The sequence below is a fragment of the Corvus moneduloides genome, chromosome 3 (genome assembly GCF_009650955.1).
Source record: "Corvus moneduloides isolate bCorMon1 chromosome 3, bCorMon1.pri, whole genome shotgun sequence".
NCBI lineage: Eukaryota > Metazoa > Chordata > Aves > Passeriformes > Corvidae > Corvus > Corvus moneduloides.
In genome coordinates this window covers 85,175,077-85,202,477 of record NC_045478.1, presented here as the reverse complement: position 1 = coordinate 85,202,477, position 27,401 = coordinate 85,175,077, and the positions used below count along the sequence as shown (strand labels likewise).

Genomic DNA, 27,401 nt, shown 5'->3' with positions numbered 1-27,401 from the left:
GCAGTTCTTCAGTCCCCTGTACAGTTTGGGAAGGGAAAGCTGTTTGATCCACTGCACTTCCCTGATCTGACTGAGCATGAAGCAATCAGGATCTCATCATTGCATTTGGCAGCTGAAGAACAGTTTGGTAAACTCTGTTTATTGGGCAACAGGCTACAAAGATTTGTGAAAAACTCCGTATTTAAAGGAAGAGCTGGGAGGGTGAAGGGTGGGACTGAGAACTATGATGGAGTACCTGAATGACAATGGGGAAAGGGTTAGGGAACTAGAAAGCTGGGAAGATGGCAGTGAAGACTGGAAATGAGTGTTTAATTGGACAACAAGAAGGCACTGTGGCTAGTGTGGAGAAATGCTGTGGTAGACTTAGCTGACCTGTCTTCTGCAGGATCCTAGATTTATGTTGTGATGTAAATGATATGTAACGCTGCTTGATAAACTTTTTTTAATAGTGGATTTTTCCTGTTCAGTTTCCTATAGTGTTTGTGAGTCAGAAGTCATAAGACCAGCATTTTCCAGTAAATAATCTCAGGTTCCCTACCTGTGCCATAATGAGAAAGGAAAAGTCCTTATTCTGAAACTGTGGAGGAACCTGCTTCCCAGTACCTACAGAAGGCATCTGGCAAGGCCAGGCTTGAGGTAGCTTTTCTGAATGTCCCTCTTTAGTGACAGAACTCAGGTTTAACTTAAGTGATCACCATGTTGAAATACTCTTATGATGCAAATAAGTGTTTAAAATACACAAGGCCTTTTAATTTTGCCAGCTTCTCTGAAGAATTTGAAAAGACATCCTAAAGAATAGTTTCACTTTTAAATATAAATTAAACGTGCATGAATCTAGTCTGTTCTACTTCAGCTTCCCTGTGTAGAAGTAATTAGTAGGAGATTGTGAGAATGCATTTAATAAACTTGAAATACTCATAAGAATTTAGTGGAGTGTTAGCCTGGGGTACTGGGGTCTGAACTAACTCATAATGCCAGGATGAGATTTTGGAGTTGTGCTAGGAATATGAAATACCATCTTAATGCTCAGTAGTTGCTGTATAAGCAAATGCTAGAGAAGTTGTCAAGAACTCAGCTAATAATATGTCCTTTTCAATGTCTCTATGTGTGCTGTATTTCTGTCTCAAAAAGCATGTAACAGAACTCGAAACTTAAGGTGTGGACTGTTTTATGTAAGTGAAACAGTATTCAGTCTGAAAAAGATGATGGGGATGATTTGGAATCAGAGGTAAGAGAGTGAGAGCATGTGAATAATGAAAATTGGGAGTTGGTTATTCAAGTACAGGAGTGGAGGGCATCCAAAAAGTAACTGTTCGAAATAGTAAAATATGGAGTTCCTGGCTGCAGGGCATTGTGGATGCTATATGTTTGTGGAATTGCAACACTGTTGGACAAAGTGATAGAAGAAAAACCTATCAAAGCTCGCTATAATAACTGAAATCCCTTTTGGCACAGAAGGTCCCTAAGCACAGATTGACTGGGGCTGGGAGTGTTACAGGAAAGAACCATTGTGTAGATTACCTTTCTTAAATTCTTCACTAACCACTTGGTTTAGACCACTGTCTTGGACAAAATGTGCTGCTATGAGCATTGTTCTCTGATCCACTGTGGCTGCTTCTCTGTTCAGTACTTTTTTTTAAAGTAATGTCCAAAAGAGAAAGATAGGTAGTAACTCAGCAGTCTAGAATACCTTTTGAACTACTGCTGCAGTAATGGAAGACTGCTTTTAGATTTTTTCCTAAACCTTTTTTTCTGCAGGCTAAACAAGCAAGCCCAGTCATCTTAGTCTTTCCCCACATGTTGTGTGTTCCAGCCCTCTAACTTCTTGGTACCCTCCTTCATGGGACTCTCACATTATGTCCTGATATCTCAGGTGGAGGAGCAAAGATGTAAGTGGTGTTCTGGATGTGGGCTTATTGCTGATTAGAGGAGACTGATCTTTTCCTGTGGTTCCCTCTATGGTAACTGTTGCTGAGAGGATGCATTGCTGCCTCATGTTCTGCCTGTGCATCAGGATCCCCAAGTTCTTTCTGTTGGGTTGCCACCCAGACAATTGGTCCCCAGCTTCTCTTGATGTATGGGGTTATATTCCATTCTGGGTGTAACACTTTGCATTTGTCTTCATTGAACAGCAGGAGATCAGTGTCGAGCCATTCCTCTGTCTTTTTGAGATCCTTCTAAAAGGCAGCCCTGCCGTTTAATGCATCAGTTGCCCTCAGTCATCTTCTGTTGGTGTCATCCACAGTCTAAATAAAGGTGCAGCCTGTCCCACCATCCAAGCCATTGATGAAGGTAGTGAACCATATATCAAGCTTTGTTGAATGCCATTCATAACTGGCTGCCAGCTAGGTGTTGTATCCTTAACGACTAACTTTGCACGTGACAATGTTTTTCACTTGTCTTATAACCCACCCATCTGCTTTTGAGAACTTGCTGCTTCTCCCAGCATGATGTCTTGGAATCTCCTTACAATATTGGGGCTTGGAAGGGGGAGAAGCTAAACCATTTCCTGCCAGACAGTCTCGGGAGTTCAAAAAGTGCCATATGTGGAGATGTTTTCTCCTGTTGCAGAGACTGCAAGATACGTAATGGGTGAACTCAGATGCCACTTTAGGGACCAAAAGAGGAACTGGTAGTAAAATTTCATCTGGCAAAGTTTCTTTGTTGTGAAATGCTGTGATGGGACTAGCACTTGAAGAACGGGAACTTCCTGTTACTGAGCTGTGAAGTGTTCCTTGCCTGCGTCTGATTCTGGGTGGAAGCTGTGGAATCTGTCTGTCTGCACTTTTTGATAGACAACTTTCCTGAATTTTTTTCATCATCTTTCAATTTAAGAAAAATTTTGAGGAAAAATGTGCCCTCTGTGAGGTGTTTGCAGAAGAATTGTAGAGACTTACATTTTCACAGTTTACCGGAGCTTGCAGGAAGGATTCTAGAATGCCTTGTGAAATGTCTCCTCATTTGTTCTTGGGATAACGGCGTAAAGCTCTGTGAGCAGCTGTGTTCTGTACATACAAGGTGACAGTGATGTCAGATACATGGAGATCTGAAACCACACAAAGAGCACAGGCACAAAGAGCTCACCAGTGTCTGCCTGCTGATTCACTCTCATTTTGAATCTGTAGAGTGGAAGAAGACTCTGTGCCTGCAAAGTGAGTGAGATACGAACTGTCTTGATCTCAGTGGGGTTTTGTTTATGTTCTGAAACCTTTTAAGTGTTAGTGTTAGTTTCTGTTAGTAGTTGCTTGAGCAGACACATCTAGTTAATATTCATGTGGCAGTCTCCAGTGCTTTGGCCCAGATAACACATCTTCCTATTAATAAGGATTATTAAAACCAGCTATCATATAATGAAACTGATACTGAAGCAACTCTGTCCTGCTTGTTACCAAAGGAAAAGATGAACTTTAGATCACGTGTCTTGTTTTTTATTAACTAAATCCAGTTTTGGCAAATAAGTGAGTTTGAAGGCACTTGCATTTGTCTCCTTCAATATTCTTGCTGTTTGGAGAACATTTTTCGTTTTCTTTCCTGCTTTAGCTCTAGTGTGTTTTTTCTTTATTCAGTCATTTTGGACAGCTCTTCCAGGTGATGTGGCAGATGAAGTTGTGTGTGTATATAGTGAAATCTAAAAGAGAAAATGTTGCTTGTGTATACCTGGTTTAAGCTATTTATGTAACTTGTCTAAAATAGGCACTTGAACTTGTGTTCATCTTATAGTTTCCTTTCTATCCTTTCCTCAAGTTTGAGTGTGTTTTTGTTTTGTGGAAAGGAGGGGCTCATGGAGTGCTTTTGTGATGGCTGCAGACTGCTTTGGTGAGGTGATATTTAGTGGAAATAAGGGGCTGGGCCTAGACCTGGAAGATAAAACTACACTGTGGAAGTACCCACGGGGGATGTACATGGGGAGGAGAAGAGGAGGAACAAGGGAGAATCTCTAACTGATAAATTCAGTAATTAGGAGCAGTCATGGCCTGATTTGGCCATGCCTTGGACAGCTTCTTGTTATGGTGTTCCCAAGTGCTCATAACCACCGTGTCTTTGTTTCATTTGGGAGCCACTGATGTGAAATAATTTGGAGACAACTTTATTTTTAGACCAGACTTGCAATGATTTACTCTTTATCCTCTTTTGTGTGACCCCATTGCAGTTTGTTCATAGTTGTGATTTTCTGTAGTATTAGTTCAAAATAGACTCCTGCAAATACAGCAAGTTAAGACAGCAAGGTGAACTTTGACAGAGTTCTCTTTTTTTTTTATTTGTACTGCAGAACTTCCTCAAACTGCAAGTGTTCTGATACGCTTGCCTTGGCAGATGTGTTGCTTAGCTAGCTTATAGTTAAGTGTTATACTTGCTAACTTTCAGTTGGTTTTGTGATCACATGAAGTGGTAGCAATAGGAAAGGCACCTGCCTTGTAGCAAATGAGGACAACTGATATCTAAAGTTTTTTTAATCCGAGGTACATGTGAAAAATGTATGAGAAGTAGCTGAGTGAGGTTCTAGCAGGAAGTGTTTTTGTCTCAAATGGAAAGGATAGTTTTGCTATTCACTAACACGGCCTTTTCTTGAGTTTTGGATTCTCTTTAAGTAGCTTGATGCTCAAATCTTATGGTACAAAATAAATGGAATAGATGGAGCTTTTGATCTCCTGAAACTTCATTCATTTGTTTTTCCCATGCTTGCAGTATTTTGAAAGGAGTACTGAGATACTGTTTAGATATTTTAGTTTAAATTGAAAATATGGAAACCAGTATTGGTGCACATAATGTATCGGCTCTGCTGGGCTAATGGGATTTCTGTTTCTCCAAAAATGTTACTTTAATTCTTAATTTAAAGACCTAGTGGCATCCATAGATCAAAGTTATGAATGTTCCTTTAGATGTTTGATTGGACTTGGATCTTTGCATTATGGAATTAGTGCTATGATGCATGTGTTTACCACTCTCACTTTATAGCTGCAGGTAAGTGTTAGTTTACTGTAATTTAGAACCTATTGGAGGGGCTTTCTTGCTCTGTATTGGGAGCTTCTTGTCAAGAAAATTACTGACTTTGATAGGTTTTAGTACCATTCCTGGCTAGCAATTTTCTAGGTGAATTAACTTTTTTTCTATACCACAAAAGATAAAGGTGTTACTGCCCGCATTAATCTACATCTCTTCATGATGGTGGCCAAGCATTTTCAGGTGACAGCCACTTCTCTTAAGCTCTATAGCTTTGAGGCTGAATCTATCTTTAGCAGAGAGATGGAGACAAACTTTTTTGTTGTTCTGCTCCTTGAAACGCAAGGCTAATTCTCTAATTGGTTTGGTTCATCTTAATGCCCACAGGCAAGGGGGCACAACGGATGCTGCTTAGACTGGTATGAATTCCCCAAACAAGTTTGTTTTCTGTAATAGTCTCATAGGTCAGATTTTGATCACAGGAAATTGCTGGTCGCTGTTCTCTTATTGTTTGAAACAAAGAAGGTGGAGGTGATGAAATGTTCCTTTTCTTAGGTTCTTAATTTCTGCAGTCTGATGTTTGTTTGGTTTTAAGTTTTTATGTTGCTAGTTCTAATGTTGTAATAGATGACATACCATAATGTAATATGCTATTGGATTTGCACTTCTAGCTTGCTAGCAGCCTGCCAGGTTTCCTCGTAGGAACTGACAAAAGGTTTAATGACTTCTTCGTGAGTTGCTTTGTTTTTAATCCTAAGCAGATAGGCTGGAGATACTGGGAGAAGCTGTGATTCACTTGTGCCAAGACTGAAAAGCAAAATCATTAGAAACTTTGAATGACTGTTTCTTTTCCTACCACCCAAAATAAATTACAGCCGAAGAAATTGGGGCTAAAATGAGAGTAACAGTTGGGTTTTGATGATCTGCCTTAAGTAATTTAGTGATTTTACATGAAACTTTTGAGCTGTGGTTTGTGAAGATGGAGATCACTATTTATTGCTAGTAAACTTAGTCAAGCTGGACAGGCAGGACATAATGGTAGAGTGGCACCAGTATGTTTTTCAAAGGGTATTGGCAGAGTCCTTTGGCAGGTTGTAAAATACTGATCCTGAGTTAGAAAGGACGCTTCTAACAATGCTTTGAGGATGTTTTAACTTTTCTAGGCATAACTTCTAGGTTACTACCCCTGTAGTGGCGACTTCTAAATTTTTTGGTTTCCTGGTTCTCAATCTATTATTATAATCATATGGTCAGCCATACGTAGACTGTGTTGTAGTATGTGACTAGTATTAGAATCATCTTGAAATGTGTTTCGTGTACTTGTAAAATTAAACTCCTGTTAGCAAAAAAGCTTCTCAGCAACTCAGAGGCTATTCAGTCTAAACTAGTCAGTTACAGAATGTGTTTCTCTGGGTTTTGGAACAATACTAAATATTGATCAAATCATTTCCTTGAAACTCCATCGACTTAGGCTAAGGGAGCTTGTTTTGTTTTTATGTGCCTCAAATAAAATAAAACCAGCAACTGTAAATAACTTTCTAGAGAGAATTTGGCCGATCTTTCTGTCAATGTAACCAACCATTAGCCAGCACAGGGAAAATCACAGCTGGTAGGCAATATATTTCTTGTTCTGTAGTTACAACTTCTTCTTTTGTTTTGTAATGGAGTAGAAATACTATGTTATCTGCCTTGTTAGTAATATTCATTGGCTTCTGAAGATTTGGACCATTTACTCAAAGAATATTAGCAGTTTGCTGCATTAGACATGAGATTTCATTAACATCACTACAGAAATGATAAAATAAGAATGGTCTAGCCTGGAAAGCCACAATGACTGGGGCTCCTACACACTGCTGAACTCCTAGTCACAGGGCATGAGCATACTCCTGTGCTTGACAGGAAATAAGGAAAGTGCAAAAGAAAGTGTTCATGGTGTTGGCACTGCCAGAAAGGGTGAGCTGCTTTTCCCATTTTTTCTGGGAGGGAGAAGGAGAGAAGTGATAGGATAAAGAAAGTGACCTGTAGTGATCCATCCCTTGGATCACACTGGACAGTCTTGCACCCATCATCATGCTGAGGTTTCTAGTCTAGTGCATCAGATACCATTCAGTTTATTTGCATAATAGTTTCCAGTACATTGTTGAAACTTATAAAGATATTAAAACACGTATTTGAATTTTTGTCAAAACTGTTACTTTCCTGTAGAATGATTTACTTCCTTGCCTGCAGCTGTGTTGGCTGTAGAAAGTCTTGTGTGAAGAACTCCAGTGTATTGGCAAAAACACAGTTTGAAATTAGTTGATTTGCCATTCAGAGAAACCTTTTTTGGTGAGCAGGGACCAAAGACTTCATAACTATCAAGTGATTCCGGACTCTTGAAGTGTTTCTGACTGCTATATCAGTGATTACAGTTGCAGTATACTTAATGCAGGCAAGGGCATACGTCCTTTGTTTTGTGAGTATATGAGTCATTGTTTCCAAAATCTTGGTGGGAAGGGCAGCTGACAACTGTTCTTGACCTGCATTTTCAAAGAGAGGATACCACAAATGTAATGTGGTCAGATTCATGTGCCCTATATTTCCAGGAGTTTTAATTTCCGTTTAACTCTATCAAAGTGTGAAGATGACAGAATTATGTAGGTGTCCTTACCTGGATGTTTTACTGTATGCTCGCTACCAAAATGGTGATTTTTTAATTATTTATAATAAAAACAGTATCCAGTGCCTGAGGAAAGAGGAGAACATGGACAGGACATGACTAATGCAAAATTTAACGAAACTCCTGTTCCTGTGCAACAGGAAGACATCTATGTTGACGATCCAGCATTTTTAGCTGCCATTGGAGAATGTGTCCCTATATTTATAGCACACACAGTCCACTTCTGGAGTGGCAGCTTACACTGTCTGTGATTGAAAGCAGTTTACCTTCTATGCAGGTAGCATTTTACATGAACTACATTTAGTTCTGCAGTCAAGCCAGCTTTAGACGTGTAATAGTGTTGAGTAACATTAAACATTTTGGGGGATAATATCCATTGCCACAACCTTTCCTTACTTATCTGCTGACAGTCTTCCTCTACCTTCACCAAACTTCTCAAACCTGTTACTGACATCACATGTGCAGCACTGAGCAGAAATGAGCTGTTGTAGTGTCTCAAGGAACACACACCACAATGGTACATGTTGCGTGCTGTACTTAGTTTTGAGAAGTTTAACTATTGTTTTGCTTGATGAAATGGTGTTTATAAATCTTAATGGTAATTTAGCAATTTTGTCTCAGTGTTCATGCTGATTTGTACAATTTAGTTCTTATTATTGACTGTCAGCTAGTATCAAGTACACCAGGCATCTGCATTAAGCTTGAAAACACTAGTTTTGGTCTCCTGGTAGGAGGAGGACTTCAAGTAATGACTTCCACTGTAGGAATAAAATGGTTGTAGTTATTGATGGGATGCACAGATTTTGGTAGTTTGTTTTTTAATGTAGGAAATATAAAAGCTTGGTGAAAGTTGTGGTAGCTAAAATGCTAGGTTTTGATCATCTCAAGAAGTAAAGATTTTGCCAAAGTGTTACATTACTTTCCAAAAAAGAAATTAGAGGTCTTTTCTATAAAAGCATTTTTCTAATTAGATCTTGCATTTGTCTTTCCCTTTATAGCTAAACCAGGTGGACGGGTGAAATGCCAGTATATTTCTGCTGTGGATAAAGTGATCTTTGTGGACGATTACGCAGTAGGATGTAGGAAAGATCTCAATGGTATCTTACTGTTAGACACAGCTCTGCAAACGCCTGTTTCAAAACAAGATGACGTGGTTCAGCTTGAATTGCCGGTTACAGAGGTAAGATATGGGGGGGGTGGGGGGGGGAACAAAAAGAGGTATGTAAATACTTGTGTTAGAAGTACTGAAACCAGATATTTGTCTCTGGGTTTCTAGAGTGACATTAACGCCATGTAATGGAAAGGTTTCTTAGTTATTACCTGTCATAGGGCTGTAGCTTTTCACAGTTACCTGTATCTCAAACAAATCAGAGCATGCCTCAAGACCACATTATTTCAGATGAAAGAACTTTTTAGTGACCACAGATAAGAACTCACTTCCCCACCTTTGTCAGTGCTTGTGTATGGAATCTATATGCACTTCTAGGAATCAGTCTGGGCTGTTAGGTATCCCTGATTATTTTGTTGTTGTTGTTGTTTCAGGGAAAGAAAGACAAAATCAGGTAATACGGTGTTTCTTCATGTGAAGAATTAGTGCCGGAATCTTAAGTTTTCTAGCAAGGTCGGCTGGCCTAACAAAAGACTTTTTTCTGTGCAAACCTGGCTTCCCTTTTATGTTTGGATCAGCTGTAACACAGTACTTCGTGGTTTGAGCATTTAGTATCACTTTAAGAGAAGCTAATGTAGACATTTCTGCTTAGAGTGTAATGCTTAAGATTTGTTGCATTTGTTTATCCTCAGAATTGATGTAAATTATTTATGTGTTCCTGAAGTATTGAATAACAGGTGCTTCCTATGAATCAAGAATGTGTATTATATGTGAGGTTTTTAGCTGTGCGACTTGAGTAGGAATAACAGCAGTAAAATGTTTCACAGAGCTCTCTGAAGAGAGCTTCCTGGGTTCCGCAGGCTTGCTGTCCACTGGCATCACTTTTACACCCTTTGTGGGTTACTAAAGAATCTTGGTATGTGTGGCTGAGTGTGAAGAAAGTGTCAGAGGTCAGGATTTCCTTTCATAAGGTCTGCTGTGACAGGCTTGCAGTCTCACATGGTTCAATACAACCTGTAAGTTCATGTCAGTTTTTTGGCACAAAGGTTCTTTGGTTCTAAAGAGTTTACAGACCCTTATTTACAGCACTTCTTTGTAAAGACACTTCCTGTAGAAAAAGAAATTTGGAGTTCCGTAGGAATAGCTTTGGGAGGTTCATCACCAGATCAGTGAGGTAGAAGACAAAACATTATCTGTCTTAAGTTCTTACTTTTAATTTTAAGGAGGCGGTAACCCAGACCTTGGAAAAATTTAGTGAATATTAAGCAAATGTCATACAAACACATCTGTCCACCTCTTTCATCATAGAAAGGTCAAGAACTTTTATTCAAGGAAGGGTGTTTAGTTTCTGTTTGTCTCTAGAACTTTTCTGCAAATTTTTGCACTTAATTTAAGTAGTCTTTTAATATGTTTGATCTGCTGGTAGTGCAGTGCACCTTTATGCATTTCTAATTGTCAGCATTAACAAGTTATGAAGCAACCTTTATGCTATTTTGAATTACCTGTAGAACACTAAAATTTAGGAACTACCACAGTCTGTCTGTTGTTCTTCTGATACAACCTTAGCTAGGGGATTGGTTTGCCTTATTTCAGCCTTTCTTCTCCTGAATTTCCCGAGGACATAACCAAGGGGCCATTTGGTCCATTCTGTTTTGAGCAGTTAGTGGTTGTTTAAAGGACTGTCTGACCATTGTCTTTGGGAAATATTTCCCTGTGTTTGTAACTTGAAAGAATTCCTATCATGTTTTACAGATGTTAACCCTCCTAACAGGAGATTTACAATACTCTGTGCCTTGTACATTAAGCATACCTTTTAAATCTTACCTGTCAACATGAAGTTAGCCGACAGCGGGATAAGCTCGAAAGAGATGAGACTTGGAAGAAAAAGTCTATAAATGGATGCTTACAGCATTCTTTTCTTGCTGCATTATTTCTGAGTTTTAAGAACTAATTTCTGAACTAGCCTGGGAGTTTTTTTGCCTCGTTTTTCGGCTTCATTGTATTAGCATTTTAAGTAATTTATTTCTAGTTTTGTTGCAGTGTTGTTGCTCTCATTATTATCTACCTTTTTGAAGATACAAAGCTACTCAGAAAATGTCAAGACTTTTGTTCTTGCTCTCACTTTTGTCCTTAAAGCTGAGTGAATCCTTTTGAAGAGAAAGCATTGGGCAATAGATGTGTCCTCACTGCTTGCTTTAATAGATCTTCAGTTTTAACTTACATGACTGACTTGTTGACATTGGTAATATTGCCCTTGAGGGAATTTGTAGTAATTACTGTTGCCATTGCTGAAGTTTATCTATTGGTTGGCCTATGAATTTAGAACATCTTACTCAGCTCTGGATCTTTTATGGGAATTATGCTGATATAATGTATGATAAAGTAGGATATGGCAAAGGACATTCCCTGGCGTGATGAAACAGGCATAATTCCTGTTGTAGTTATTCAGCGTGGATGCTAACTTTGCTTGCAAATCTGCATTTTAGGCTCAGCAGCTGTTATCTGCCTGCATAGAAAAAGTAGATGTTTCTAGCACAGAGGGATATGATTTGTTCATCACTCAACTGAAGGATGGCTTAAAAAATACCTCACATGAAACAGCAGCAAATCATAAAGTTGCGAAGGTAAGACTTTGTACTGTCTAACCTGGATTTCCAAGTCTAATTTGTGTGTCTGCCACTGAAACATACAAAATCTGTGACTCATTGTGGTGGATTTTGGTTGAAGACAGTGGAGTATATTATCTGTTCCTTAGTTTTCTATGTGAAGCTTTACTTGGTAAGAGAATAAATACGGTTAGTTTCTTGCTGACAAAGTCAACTAATAACCCAACTGAGCTTAAAATTTGAATTTACTGACTTTCCTTGCATTACGTATGTGTCGCTTTTGTGTGTCTGTTGTTGTATTTCTTGATGTAATGTGTGCTTGGTTTTGACACTTCTGTGACCTGTTTGTTGTTTAGATGTTTAAATTTTAAAATGTAGATGCTTCTTTTCTTATTTAGTGGGCAACGGTTACGTTCCACCTTCCTCATCATGTTTTGAAGTCTGTCGCCAGTGCCATTGTAAATGAACTCAAGAAGATAAATCAAAATATTGCTGCCTTACCTGTAGCATCCTCTGTGATGGATAGGTTATCTTACCTCTTACCCAGCGCACGGCCAGAGCTTGGTGTGGGACCTGGACGATCTGTGGACAGGTACATTAAGACAAAATAAGTGGTGAATTTGACTCCTTAATTGTATCAGAATAAGCTCTTAGATGGCTTTAACTTACTTGCCTAAGAATTAATCCTATTTGTGCTTTGTTGCTCTTACACATACAGCTAATTAACTGTTCAATGCACGCTGTGCCATACATATTACTGAACTTAGCAAAGCCTTTATGGATGCCACAAGACTGTCTGGGTTTCAACTTTAATGCCAGGCAAATTGAATTCACTTTGCCCTTAACCCCAACATATACTTTAGAAAGGTAACAATTGCAGCATTAAATACATATTACACTGTATCCTGAAGTCAGTTCATTTTCCTTCATACAAGAAAGAGTCATACCTATGTTTTATGGTTTAGAAGTTTAGGAAGTTACCTTTGCAGACCATTATATATGCTACTTCTGAACTCTCTAGTCACCTGGTATGTATTTGGGGTCAGAGAACATTTTACATTAGATGGTTGCTTCATCTCTTTCTGATCCAAGTGGTCATGTATACACAGGCAAGTAATGCATTCTTTTAACTTTCATAAGCTAAAACTAGTTAGAATACTGGTAAATCTTCTAAGTCTGTAAATTAGTTCTTTCTTGAAAGGGTCTGTACAAATATAATTTTGCAAATGTATTATCATTTCTTATACCTCAAATAATTTAATCAAGTTGGTTACATCTCTTAACTTCCCCTCCCCAAGCCTTCAGGTTCTACCTGTGCATCACCATATTGTATTTCGATTAGAGCTCTCCCAAGATCTGTCTCTTAAACTGGTATAATGTCAAGTTAAGATAGCTCTTATGTGGGTGTTGCTAGAATAGATTACTTCCTTGGCAGGAAATGTTTTAATATTTCCATTCCTTTACAAGACAGCAAAAATCTCCTGAAACTGAGGAGCAGAAACAGGAAATAAGGCACCTTTCCATCTAACAGCCCTAGTTCTTGGGAGAACAAAATCCTGTCAAGGGAAAAGAAAAACTGATACTCATTTCTCATGTACTATTGCAGATGAGCGACATGCACTGAGTGAAGGTGGAAAGGAGAGGAACTTCTTTGCTCTGTAACTGCTGAGTTGCAGAGGGGTTCATATTTTGGGACTTAGTAGTTTAAAATTTATAAGTATTATAGTATGTAGTGAGTGGTGACTGTGGGGGGGTTGTACCATGTATTCAGTTAACCTAAAATATTGCTTTACACTATTTTTAAATATGCATATTCATATCTGTTTAACTAAGAACCCCAAATTTTTGCAGTAGTTGTCATGTTAAAAAAAAATCCAACTCTCTTGCGGTTCTTTTGGTCTAGATTCTCCACCTTCCTTAGATGCAGAATAGCTTTGGGTATTTGATCCTTTTCTGCTGGTAGATCAAATAGGCTACCTGGAAGCTTATTTTATTAATCCTGCTTTTAAGGCCTGTAGGTTATTGTATGGCTTTTCATTTTTTACTGGGGATGTATTTTAAGCACCCAAGTGAGGGAAGTTTGTAACTTTCCTGTGATAGTTAATTATAATTTTATGTATGAGTTATAGGTAACTATTCATGCTATTTCTAATGGTTACTAAAGCACTGAAAGTATCTCATAAACAGGTGAGGTTTTAAATTTTAAGTGGCAGCTTTGGGTAACGTAGAGTTTTTCACCTTTCTAGGTCTTTGATGTATAGTGAGGCTAACAGACGGGAGACGTTCACTTCATGGCCTCACGTGGGTTATCGGTGGGCACAGCCAGATCCTATGGCTCAAGCTGGATTCTATCACCAGGTACAAGATTTAGTTGTACTTAGTATTTGTTCTCTAGGTGGGACGGTGGAGGAAAAAAGGTGGTGATGTTTTTTAGTGGGGTTTCTTTCCTCTTGTTTTAGTGGATTCCTTCAATTATGCATAAACCATAAAAACTTTGTCATTTAGCTCTTTTTTTTTTTAAGTTTCAAGGGGTTTTGATGCCTTGAGTTTGCTTCTTTTTTTTTGGGTCGGATCACAGAAAATACTGTTCTGAACTTGAGCATATAAAATTTTTCTACATATCAGATTTATCAGAGTTAAACAATCGTAATAAAGATGAAATTGGTTGTTATGTAGAATGTCTTTCTCCTTGTTAGATTGTTGAATAAATAATCCTTTTTATAGTACAAGTAAAGCAAAAGAGCAATAAGCTTGGCACTGAAGTTCTCTAACCATATTTTCTAGTAGAACTTAAACAGTATTGTATCAAACAGAGATCCTAGATCACATCAAATTGTTAGGCTTAGTGAACAAAGACCACCTCAACATTTTATTCCACTACTTTTGCTTATTTCCATTTTTCATTTTTGAAATTATTCCTGCTGTAAAGAAAAAATTATAATATGGATTTAGATAATGATGGCTGGGCAGTGCCTATCATTTGACAGCAATATTGTCTTCCTCATTATGTCAGCTGCAAAGCCCGACAGGTGCAAGTGGATTAAATTTTTGGATGATTTCTTAAACTTGTACAGAAGGAGAAATGCAGGAAATTCATATGTGAGAATTGCATCTGCATATTCCCAAGCATGTCTGGAAATGAGGTCATGAAAATTCAAAATTTTAAGAGAATGGAAATTTTGATTGTTTTTCCTTAGTTACTTCAGCTAGTAACAACTGTTCTTTTCATAGGAGTGATAGAGAATACTTTATGTCCTAAGAGATTGGTTGGAATATTTTTTAACCTGTGTTTATCCAAGTATTTATTCTGCTGCAGTTCTAAATTTTTTTAACTTTGTGAACTTCTGCCAAAGAAAAAAGTTATTTCTGTTCTATGTCTGTGGTTTGCATTGAATGACTTGCATGAATGTTAGTTCTGGATCTCTTCTATAGTAATGTGAATCCTTTTTTATTGTGAAATACTGACACTTTGTAGTATATAATTTGTGGCCTTTTATATGTTTGATGTGATGCTTTAGTATGTCACTAGAAGGAAAGGACTTGATAACTTAGTTAAAAGTGTTTCACAGTACATAGCTGAATAAATTTCAAGTGTTTCTTCTTATTTTCATAGCCTGCTTCATCAGGAGATGACAGAGCCATGTGCTTTACCTGTAGTGTGTGCTTGGTGTGCTGGGAGCCTACAGATGAACCTTGGTAAGTTTAATGATGTTTGAAGTAGGCTTAATTTTGTGCTGAAGAGGTTAGAAATCTTCGAAGGACAAAAATCAGCATATCTCAGTGGTATTTCTGGTGAGTTTAGGACAAGTCATTGACAAAAATAGGTTTCTAAAATGATTCCATGGAACAAATCACAAAAAGATTTGATGTACTGTATCAAATTTCTGTGTAATGGTAAACCAAAAACTTCGTAGTTGGATTTATTTCTTAATTCTGATTTGCTATTTCATTTCAAATTGCTCCTTGAGAGTTGTCAGCCAATACTTCTGTGCAGGGATCTAAACTGAGCCTTCTCTTTGATTGTGACTAAAACACATCTCTTTCCAAGTTCAAAAACTGCCACGGCTATGGTAGTATGCATTTGCCTTTTATGTGAAGTTGCAGCATCCATTACTAGTTTCCTGAATCATCTAAAATTGTGCATAGTGACAGAAATGTGGGACCTTACACTGATTAAAGAATTCTTAATGTAATTTTTTTCTTGAATAGTTGGTAATTTATAATCTTTTCTTGAACACATTGGATTCCTGACTTGCTGGAAACTTTTCCTTGTAATGTTATCTTTGTAGTTCTTGTCTACTCCTTTCACTTACGATTTTCAAGACATTTTGTGGCTGTGTAATTGCTCTTGTCATGTCTCTGCCTTAGTTGTATATCAGGATTAGGTCTTTTCCATGCTTCTGGGTCAATGTGACGTTTGGGACTGTTTTCAGTTTTGATTTATTTATTTGTGGATATAGAACTAAAAAAGAGACATTGGTTCTAAAGCTACTCATAACATTGGAGTTTTAATGTACATTAATTTATGGGCATTAATGTGCTTTTCTTCATGGGGACATGATTAGCTACTGCCTATAGAACAATTATTTTTTAATGGACTAATTGTATTAAGAGCACTGTGTAGATTGATCCATTTGAATATGGAAGTGCATTGAGTGATCAAAGTCTTTAATACAGTCTGCTATTTGAGAATCAGGGAAAGCTGTGTTAGTAACTTCAGAACTCTCCTTTATGGTTGACTGCAATACAGTTCAAACAGTTCTGTTTCAGCTTCACTTCTAGGGCTTAGCTTGTATATGCTGTGTGTATTTTTCACAGTAAGAAATCAATATTTTCTGTGTTTGTTTTTAATCTGAAAAGGTCTGAACATGAGAGACATTCCCCAAACTGCCCATTTGTCAAGGGTGAGCACACTCAGAATGTACCTCTTTCAGTCACGCTGGCAACAAGTCCAGCACAATTTCCCTGCACAGATGGCACTGACAGAATAACCTGCTTTGGATCTGGAAGTTGCCCTCATTTTCTAGCTGCTGCAACAAAACGAGGAAAGATCTGCATATGGGATGTTTCCAAACTTATGAAGGTATCCAATATAAACAATCATTTTTCATCTACTCTTTACTGATTAGGCAAATCTTGATTCAAAATCAAATACCTTTTCTGTTTTTGTTGTTATTTCTCAGGTCCACTTAAAATTTGAAATCAATGCGTATGATCCCGCTATTGTGCAGCAACTTATGTTATCAGGAGAACAGAGCTCAGGGGTTGACTCAAGGAGACCAACACTAGCATGGTTAGAAGATTCATCTAGCTGCTCAGACATACCAAAATTAGAAGGAGACAGGTATGCCAGTCTACAAAATTAGAAATATGAAATGCTGCTATGTAAGTGGTACATGCCATTTAGCAAAGTCATGCTTTGTGAAACCTAAGATTGGTAATTTTCTTTTCATGGAAAAAATATTTTTAGTCACTCTATATTTGTATACAATTGAACACTGGAAAAAGACTGATCTAAATGTCTATTTTTTAAGCCAGTTTCCTGCTGTTCTAGTTTTTATATTCCACTAGCAGAGAGATTGCAGATCTCATTGCTGCCCTATGCTGATATTTCTGAGGCAGAGAAAAAAGAGAAAGGAATATAAGTTTTAGATTAGCTTTTCATTTTAGTTATGGATTATACATTTCAGATTTTGAAAGTAAAAGCTCCTCATGGACTTCTGGAGCATGCTTTTCCCTGATTGCTTCTCCGTAATTTCGATTATGTCATTCTGAAAATAAATTGTGTGGATGTGCTAGGAATTTGTACTTCCTTGCATACCTTTAATACATGTGTACAGACTCTAAGCAATTAGATAGTCCTGTTGCAAGGGTTTGGATAAGCTATAGGGTATGCCAGTGCTTAGAAAGTGTGACATGAGAAAAAGGAGTATTTCACTCATGCTTCATGCAGTCTCTTACTGGGAACTCTTGCCTGGTATTGCCAAAGCTCAAAAGAGTGAATACCTTGGAAAAATTAGAACAAAAGGTGTTTGGGGAGTGTTGCTAGTTTTCTGAATGTTTCTTCTTAAACTTCAGCAGTAAGGAGAAAGTAAGAATACTGCTACATGCACAGGGAGGTAAATCTTTGGTTTTAAGCTTGGTGTGGTATCTGTAGTAGTGCAGAGCGAATATGAATCTTGCTCTTCTGAAGACATGGGCAATATCTGCATGTGGGGCCTAACAGCTGCCTAGACTCTTGCTGTAGCTTTAGGGCTGTGAACTCCTTAAGAGTCAAAGAATTAAACTGATTTTAAGAGCTGGATAAAGGACAGTGTCATCATACTCCTCAGAACTAAGCATCTTTCATTTCATTTAACCTACATGACATTTACTATCACTTCTCTGTGTAAGGGGAAGCTGGATGAGAATCAAAGTACTGAATTGTCTCTGTCGTGTTGTGAAGTGAAGGTTGATCAGGTTTGGCCCAAAAAAGATCTGTTTCTTGGATATGAGGAAGAAGCATCCAGTTTGGTGAAGTTTGAGGATCTGACTTGGTATTTTGAGTAGTTATACCTGAAGCTGCAAAGGGATTACTGTTCTTCCTGTGCGTAAGGAGCCTGTAATAGGAAATAATTTCTTTTATTGGAAAAGTCAGATGCATTAATTATTCATATATTCTTAGAACTACTCAGGGACCTATTTCTCCTGAAAAGGTATCTTGAACAGAATCTGTTTTAATGACAAAATTAGGAATCTGGCAGTATTTTTAAAACCAACACGCTACTCATACCTTGTTTCTTTACTAGCTTCAAAATTGCTCTGGTAGAATTGAAGACCAGTCTGTCTGCCCTACATTCCAGAGATTATTTTGAGGAATTTGAAGATATCAGTATTAATTTTTAGATGTCCTGATTGTTTGATTTTATTTTTCTTGGAATGATTCCTGAGAACTGGCTTTCGTTTTAATTCCATTTATGCCTGAATTGTAGGAATACAATAGTAGAATGGGACAAAAAGAAATCTGATCCAATGGTTTGATAATGGAGGAAAAAAGTCTTTATGTTGTTGGTGTCTGTGATGAACTCATCAATGGATGAACAATGCTGGCTAAAAGGAATGGCCAGTTTTAGTACACATCGTGGTTTTTTTCCTAATTTTTACTAATTTAATTAAAAATAAGCATGCAGTTAGAGTGTACATGGTGTCATTTCATGCATTATTTTTTTCAGTGATGACCTACTGGAGGATTCAGACAGTGAAGAGCATTCCAGATCAGAATCTGTGACAGGTAGGTTATAGCTGATCTGTTGTATATGTAATAGTTTAGAGGTGAAAGGGGAAATTCTTCTTTTGGGCTTTTAAAAAAACCGCTGTCAAAACCGATGATATTATATTCATATGATATGTATTAGAAAAAAGGAAAAGGATTTACCTTGAAAGCAATGCCAGTATTTAAGGCACTCTTTGTGTGGGGGAGAGATTGCATACAGGAGAAAAGAAAAACTGCACTTTGTTGGTTAATAAATGTCTTTTTTGACAACAAGCATTGCTTATCTTGCTGTCAATAAAACACACAAACCAAGATAAAAGAACTTTCTTAGAACAGGAACAAATTACAGCTGTAAAAAACCCTTTAAATTCAGGGGATTGCCAGAAAGAGTTCCTGTGTCTTGATTGTTTTCCTAAGGGTATGCACTTTGATAAAGTATTTCTCTTCTTGAATAAGGATTTCATATGGAAGCAGAACAGTGCTATGCATGGTGTTGTATTATTTTCTTAGAGTTGGAAATTTTGATGGAGGGAGGATTACATGTTTATTTTCTATAATCCAGTTTACATCTTTGAGTAAGGATCACCAAGTGGGGGAAAAAAGAGCTTGAGATGTAGAAAAAGATACTTTTTCCTAATAAACAGTAATAGATGCAGTATGATTCCTGTTTTGTCTTTTGAGCATTTGTATTATGTTAAACGTTTATGTTTTAAAGGGCATACATCACAAAAAGAAACTATGGAAGTCAGCCTTGATATAACAGCTCTCAGTGTTCTTCAGCAACCTGAAAAACTTCAGTGGGAAATTGTTGCAAATGTTCTGGAAGACACAGTCAAAGATCTAGAGGAACTTGGGGCAAATCCCTGTTTGGCCAACTGTAAGAGTGAAAAGATGAAGGAAAAACATCTAGAACAACACAACATTCCCTTTCCTTGTTTATTAGCCGGAGGTCTATTAACATACAAATCACCTGCTACCTCTCCTGTTAGCAGTAACTCTCAGAGATCACTGGATGGCTTAAGTAGGACTCGAGGTGAGAGTGTCTCGGAACAGGGATCAACTGACAATGAATCCTGCACTAATTCAGAACTGAATTCCCCTCTAGTAAGGAGGACTTTGCCTGTATTGCTGCTATACAGCATTAAGGAGTCTGATGAAAAAGCAGGAAAACTCTTTTCACAGATGAACAATATTATGAGTAAAAGTATACATGATGATGGTTTCACAGTTCCACAGATCATTGAAATGGAGCTGGACAGTCAGGAACAGTTGCTGTTACAGGACCCCCCTGTGACTTACATTCAGCAGTTTGCGGACGCTGCAGCCAACCTGACATCTCCGGACTCGGACAAGTGGAGCTCCATGGTTCCCAAGCCTGGGACTTTGGTTCAGTGCCTGCGTCTGCCAAAGTTTGCAGAGGAGGAGAACCTGTGTGTAGATTCAATCACACCTTGTGCAGATGGAGTTCATCTGTTAGTAGGACTGCGGACTTGTCCTGTTGAATCTCTGAGTGCAATAAATCAAGTAGAGGCCTTGAATAATTTAAATAAATTAAACTCGGCACTATGTAATAGAAGGAAGGGGGAACTAGAATCAAGTCTTGCTGTAGTAAATGGCACAAGTATTGATGTAATCCAGCATGAATCACCAGCAGATGTACCAACTCCTTTAATAATTCAACCTGAACAGAGAAGTGTTAGTGGTGGATACCTAGTGCTTTATAAGATGAATTATGCCACTAGAATAGTTACTCTAGACGAGGAACCAGTAAAAATCCAGCATATCAAAGACCCCCAAGACACAATTACCTCAATGATTTTGCTCCCACCAGATATACTGGATAATCGAGAGGACGACTGTGAGGAGCCTGTAGAGGAAATACAATTAACTTCTAAAAATGGCAGTGGGAGAGAGAGAAGATCTGAGATCTCTACTCTTGGGCACCTGGTAATAACTACTCAGGGAGGATATGTAAAAATATTAGATCTTTCGAATTTTGAAATTCTGGCCAAAGTGGAGCCACCTAAAAAAGAGGGCACTGAGGAACCAGATATGTTTGTCTCTGTGATATACTGTTCGGGCACAGACAGATTATGTGCGTGCACCAAAGGTAAGACTTCTCTTTAAATTTTTTTTAAAATTATTGATTTTACTGTATTTGGATTATATTACAGAATTTAGAATCTAAATTTCAAATTCCACTGAATTTACATACAGTTTAGTGATCTAGGAAGCATGGACTCAAGTTAATTCCTCGCCTTAAATGTCTATTTTAATCTCTAGAATGGCAGTAATTCTTGTGTGTCTCTAATTCTTGTAGAGGCACAGATTTCTTAAGTCCAAAACAAATAGAAGTAATTCTTGTATGTAATTATTTCTATGATAGAGAAATCACATTTCAGAAAAATGTCTCCTGCCTGTAATTGATGATATTCAAGAGAGCAGAGAAAATAATGCTTTTATAACTTTTTCAAGTGTATCTTCATTCAGGTAGCATGCTGCTGGTTCTGCTTCAGCTTTTTACAATTGTGGTCATATTATCTTAAGTTTTAGAGCCAGACTATCCATGCAGGGTTCTTAAGTCTTTTTTTCCAAATGAACACAAAGGCATTTTGGGGAAGGGGGCAGGTAGGAGCAGAGTGTAACTCAAGTCCAGGTAACAACTACTTTGTAGAAGTCCCTAAACCACCACACAGCTCCCCGCTTCCTTGTGTCACACTGGAGCCCTGGAAACAGCTTTGGGTGTCATCCAGCTGCATTCCTCCATGCCCCAGTGTTTTATTTAGTTCTCCTGCAGTTGATTGCAGCTCCACTGGAAATGCTTAGGCTCTCAGAGGAGCTAAGCTGATGGGATGGTTCATACATTTCAAATAGATTCCCACCAATATCATGTTGAGTTTCCTCTTTACTGGAAGAATTGAAATTGGTACCTTTTTTGCTTTCGTGATGGTGTCACACTAATTATAAACTCCTGCTGTGAGCAGCTGTTAAATCAGATTTACTTGTTATTTCCAACAGATAAAGTCAAGTTTATTGTAAACAGCTCAGCTTTCTTAAAGATTCCATGTTTGTCACTCACCTACCAAGACTTCTAGAAGTGGGCATTTTAGATTTGCTTTTTAAATACAAATGAAAACATTGGAAGTTAGTAACTACTATTTATGTTTGCAGCTTCCCAAGGTTAACATTCCTATTTGCTAAATTGTTCTCTTTTGGTGACTGCTTTTGAAGAAATATCTATTAAACTGTTTCAGCTGTATTTAATAATGCACACTTTTTCCTAGTTAAAATGGAACTCTAACTGAAAGGTTAATTGCCTTTGAAAACTTTTATATCATATCCATGTCATAATGTTTTTACCTTATACTTAGCTGATCAAACTGCAATCTCATTGAAAAGACCTCCAAACAGAATTTTTTTTTTCTACCGATTTTTATTACTATTAATTTCTTTCTTGCATCAAATCTGTTTTGTCTTTCTTGTGTTTTAAGATTCATGGTAAAAGTTAAAGGGCTTATTGTTATTATGCATGGTACTTTTCCATCCAATATTACTGCGTATGGTAATTATATTCTTGTAGCTTTTGGTGTCATGTAAACTTCTTTGGGGCATGGAGTGTAAGATACACAGGTCTCTTGAGTTGGAAGCATTTGTTCTCTGTGTGTAGGAGTACTTTGTCTCTGCCTAGATAACCACCATCTCTGTTACTGACTGGGAATACTTCCATCCTCTTTGTAATGGATAAGCACATCATTCTGCTTTCCCCGGAAATCTCTCTCAGTATTATAATATACATCTAGTAGTTTATAAATGGCTTTGTTGGATTGCTTTTGTTCGTGCTGCCCTTAAGATGACTGAGATTTTGGGGTATTTTTTCTTCTGTAGCCCAGTATGCTACAGGTATCAAGTCAGCCTGCAAGGTTCCTCTTTTGAATGTAGTACTTTGTTTACTTAAAAAAAAAAAAAAAAAAATCCACTGATTATTCTTATCTTTCATTTATACCCACTACACCTCTATTTGGAACTTCCATTTTCTGCTCGAACATGTACTTTGGAGTTCATTATTTTAATTGCTTGAATGTCTTTAGAGGCTTTCAATTTTTATTCCTTTTTTAACATTTCAGTCACTGTTATATATATATAAATTAAGTCCGCAGCCGTCATAAATACTTAGGGGCCAATGTCCATTAGAAGTTTGGATTTCTGGATCTGGTGCTAGGTATGTCTGAAGCCTCAGAGTCAAAACATTTATGCCAAAATATGACACTTGGTAAAGAATGACTTGAACTGAAATGTTTATAAATAAGGTATAAAAGGCATAAAATTCAGGAACACTGAGAGAAAAAGCAAATCAAGGACCTCAACTATTAATATAACTTTTTAAATCCTCCATCTTATTGTAAGTTTGAATAGCTCAATATATGGAATAGGCTTTGCATAATTTTCCTTGTCTTGAATCATAATCATCCTTTAAACTTTTGCTTTAAATGGGTAGAATTTCTTTATTGGCGAGGTGGCTGAAGATGAGGGTTTTTGCTGTTATTATTTTTTCTTAAGTGCAGTTTTCTTAGGCTTCTTCACAAATCACTTTGAGGTCTTTGCTCCTCTAGGTTTACTGCCACATGTGGGATGGTGCCTGCAGTCTGACAGCATTAGAAAGATATGCTGAAAGTAGAATAACTGTATTCACTGATATGTTCAACATTATTCCATCTAGAAGGGAGCTTGTAGTTCAAAGACATAAATGAAAATGTTATGTGAAAGTTTTGGAACATACATGCATTGGAAATGCTTGGATGATGTTGGAAAATATTCAGGCATGAGCAGTGTATTCTTTCCTGTTTACTTGTTTGGGATGTCAGAGCAGCAAAGAGGTATTTTAATGTCTGGAAGTTCTGAATGCAGAATAGCTTTTTCTTCTGTTTCTCCTGCTTGTTGAAGTATTATTTTCATTGGCAGAACATAAAAAATTTTTCCATAGCTGCCTCTAAGGTATAACTGAAAAAGAAACCTCTGTGTGAGTGGGTGCTTCAGATCTGGAGTGGTTTTCTGGAAAGATGTTTTAGGACCTGCGTTTGACGTCATCCATCTTTGTGTGTCACACTTGAGAATGTTACCTCTTGGTGTCAGCTTCAGGTACTTACCTGTTTCTGCAAGGATTACCTGAGCTTGACCTCTGGGGAAAAGTGTGCAAGTATATTCTTGGTTCCAGTTCCATTAGGCAAACATAGGGAACTTCAATGTCTTTGTATTTTGCTTTCTTCTCTTCCCCTTGGCCAAGGCAGACTATATGTAATATCCCTCTTAGCAGTGCTTTGGCTGCTCTCATATGGGGGTTCAGATGTTTTCTCTTGTGTCATTAATATGACAGCCTAAACTCTGCTTTTGTAATATTCTAAATAATAAGTGAGAAAATAAAATTCTTTATTCTAGGCAGCAGGTACTGGTTTTGAATAGGTGTATAGCTGTAGGGTGTTCTTTTGATATTCAAAGTCTATTATCTTTTGTTTAAGAGGGTCAGATATAGTTTCTTATTGCTGGATTGTGCTCACCTGAAATTTTGAGTGTGTTACATTATAACATTTTACAGGTTCTACATTATAACAAGAGTTTTTTAGTCCCTCCCTTTTGTTGGAAAAGGATTTTTTTTACAGCTGGATATTGGTGTGTCCACAGTGAGTTGCCTATGCTGCTATTTCTTACCTGCAAGCCTGGCAGAACTGGATGGCACTTGGATACATTTAAGAATTGACTCCCCCAAATCTCGTACCTTTAATTTATAGCAATTTTCCTGCTCTTAAGTTCTAAATACTGTACTAATCACACGCTGTAGCTTTTTTCTAATTTAGTTTAGATACCTTATTTGCTTCTTCCTTGTCATTAGGCTTTGTCTGCCCTGTGTACTGTGTATTTGAAATTCAGGAATCAATTTAGTATTTTCAATTTTCTACCTTTTTCAGCAATGGAGTCTAATAGGATTGGAGAGAGGTCAAGTTTTTTCCACATCAGAATTAGTGTTGGAAGTGATGCAAAGAGCTCATCTTCAAGTCAGGGTCAGTTACACTTACCCACTCAGAAACAGAGTACTGTACACCATTTTCAAACACCTTCAACGTGGAGATTTAACAGTCTACTTATGAAATTTCTCTTGCTGCATGCTGTCTTTGATGATGATTTTTTTCGCTAGTGTTTAGCCTGTATCATCTTTGTCACTGGGGTGGTATCTGTTGTACTATTCATTATGAATATGGCAAAGAGATTTCTTAAAAAATGTAGGGAAAGACAGTGTTTATTTAGGTGCTGTCCTTCTCCAACCATTTATTTTCTCAAGCTGAATATCTCAAATCCTTTTAAATTTTATAAAAGTAAAACAAACCAAAGCAACCTTTACTTTCCCCTCCCAAACGATCTATCAAGTCAGTCGCAGGTTTCTTGATGAGATATGCAAAACCAGGTCCAGTAATCCTACAGATGAATTCCTTAAGCAGCTCTGGAGTCTGTACATACCGTGTGTGTATATATAGTGGAATGTTTGCACTTTTGAGCAGAATATTGAATGAGGTTCCTCATCTGACTCACAAGAGCCTCTCCTACAAAACTGCTGTCTAGCTGATTTTGTTCCATCCTGTAATAGGGCTTTTAATTATTTCTTTCTAGGCATAGTAACTTTAATTTGTCTCTATTCAATTGCATTCTATTGTTTCAAAGTTGAGGCAAAATTTTATAACTAAAATCTCCAAGAGTAGTGTAAATGGGAGTGTCTCCAAGAGTAGTGTGTTAGTGAGGTTTTGGGATAGCTTTCTTGACATTTTTCAAGTGTTCTGAACTTGCACGTTTAGAGCTAACCAGTGACAAGAGAAGGAGAAGACTATGAATTGGTTAATGCATCGTTCCCTGTGGTATGGCTTTGTTTTCTAATTCTTCTTAACTAATTGGATATTTTCAACTATGTCACTGTATTGTGATTTGCTAAATGACAATGGTGTCACTCTTTCCAAACTCCTTCTATAGTGCAGAAACATCTCACCAGATTGGCTTTGACTGCAGTGACCTTAGTCTCTGGCATGCTGTGTAGCTTTTTCCAGTACTGCTTTCCTGGAACCAGGAACTGTTTTGCCAGAAGGAAGGCTGTGATTTATTTGAATGAATTTATTATTCTTATGTTGTGTTTGTCTTGCCCACCAGGTTCTTGAATCCATGCAAATTGCAGGTTTTAAATTAACAATGTTTTGATTGTGTTACCTGTTTTTTGAGGGAAGTATAATGATGCTAGTTTCCAATTTGTCTCTTTTGTGATAACTGAGTAAGTCAGTGTCAGCTTTCATATCTTCTTGGTAGTGCAACAGAAGCATTTATTGCTTCTGTCAAAGTGATGCAAGCGCAGAAACCTTTGGATAAACTGCTACTTGAGATGTTTGCTCCCTGGCTAGAATTAGAAAGCACTGGACGAGTCACTCTTTGAGCCTGGTGCTGCAAACAATAGTAGTAACACCAAAAAGAAATGAAGCATTGACTTTTGCGCAGATTTTTTTCACTTGCACTTGACTATTGGAACTACGGTATCATTGAAGCAAATAATGAAGCATGCATCCTGAGAAAGTCATCTTTGGATGTTCCGTGAGAGGAAATGCCTCCTTTGTGATACAGAGGCAGAACCATCTACAGCGTTTTGGAAAAGTGCATACGGAGAGGCTAATACTGTACAAGTGAAGTTCATGGTAAACTTCTTTACAGAACCTTTATAAAAATGAGGAAGTGAGATCTCAAGTTTAGCACAGACTTTTTCTTGGAAAAGTGCTGGAATCTTTCAGGGATTCAGGGATTATGACTCTTCTCTTGTATGGAAAAATTGGTAAGGATCTTTTTGCTCCTGAGCAGTAAACAAAGTGATAAACAAAGTGAGGTTTGACTTACTACCAAATGAAGCTGTCAAGGTCTGTGTTTTCTAATGTGTCTCTAATTCTCTTTGAAGTCTGAGGAAAATTGCTTATTTATGAGCTGTTTAATTTCAAGGAAACTCATAAGTGTTATTTGCTAGAACTATTTTTTCCCGCCTCCACTTCTGAGGTCTCCTTGGGACGTACTGTTCTACACCAAGGGTGTGTGGGTTGAGGCTGAGAGAGGGGAGGTACAGGCTTCTTAGTGGATCTCAATTAGAAAAGACCCACCAAGAAATGGCTTAATAAAATAGCTGTTTTACAAAGATAGAATAAAAAGATAAATACAGATAATGAGAAAATCTCCCATCCCTTCAGATCCTGGGAACGCTACTTTTGTACAACATTACCCTGACCTGGGGTGGATTTTCCCACAGCACAATGCATTGATCCTGTCCACAGAGTTGTTCTGACTGTTTTGTTCATTTAAGCTATTATATTCCTCTTGTTACTCTGTCTTCATTAAAGAATGAGTTTGTTAAGCCATTTGTTGTCAGGCCTTTCTTAGTGAAATATCAAAAAAAACCCAAACTGTACGAGTTCTCTCTGTTCCTCAGATCTTTTCTCTGTGCCTCACACACTCTGCCTCCCCGTGCCTCTCTATCACTCTCTGTTTCACTCTCTTCACCCCTCACAGTGCTGGACATATATGTTTTATCTTGGAGTTTTATTACATTTTTATTCTCAAGTTTTTTTGTTTTGAATCACCTGGATATTTTGCATAACAGGGTTTGTCATCATGTTAGTCAGATGCTGAAGGTCAGTCTAATAATGTTTCAGAAAAATCACATAAGGCCTATGCTTGGATTTGCCTCTGGATTTGAATCCTACTGATTTGACTTTTTGTAACTTCTGAAGCTGGTAACAGCTCTTCTCATCCCACCCCCCCACCCCCCCT

The 27,401-nt window shown here is 37.6% G+C and overlaps 1 protein-coding gene across 6 annotated transcripts in view; it reads left to right on the top strand.

Annotated features, from left to right (window-relative positions):
* Positions 1 to 27,401, top strand: part of BIRC6 (baculoviral IAP repeat containing 6) — a 174,355-nt gene that overhangs the window by 7,081 nt on the left and 139,873 nt on the right. For all 6 annotated transcript variants that reach the window (XM_032102542.1, XM_032102544.1, XM_032102545.1 and 3 more), the window contains exons 2-10: positions 8,599 to 8,780; positions 11,195 to 11,332; positions 11,713 to 11,906; positions 13,561 to 13,672; positions 14,928 to 15,010; positions 16,175 to 16,397; positions 16,498 to 16,658; positions 18,526 to 18,584; positions 19,282 to 20,676. In XM_032102542.1, the coding sequence (XP_031958433.1) occupies positions 8,599 to 8,780; positions 11,195 to 11,332; positions 11,713 to 11,906; positions 13,561 to 13,672; positions 14,928 to 15,010; positions 16,175 to 16,397; positions 16,498 to 16,658; positions 18,526 to 18,584; positions 19,282 to 20,676 (2,547 nt within the window). The remainder of the gene's footprint in view (positions 1 to 8,598; positions 8,781 to 11,194; positions 11,333 to 11,712; positions 11,907 to 13,560; positions 13,673 to 14,927; positions 15,011 to 16,174; positions 16,398 to 16,497; positions 16,659 to 18,525; positions 18,585 to 19,281; positions 20,677 to 27,401) is intronic.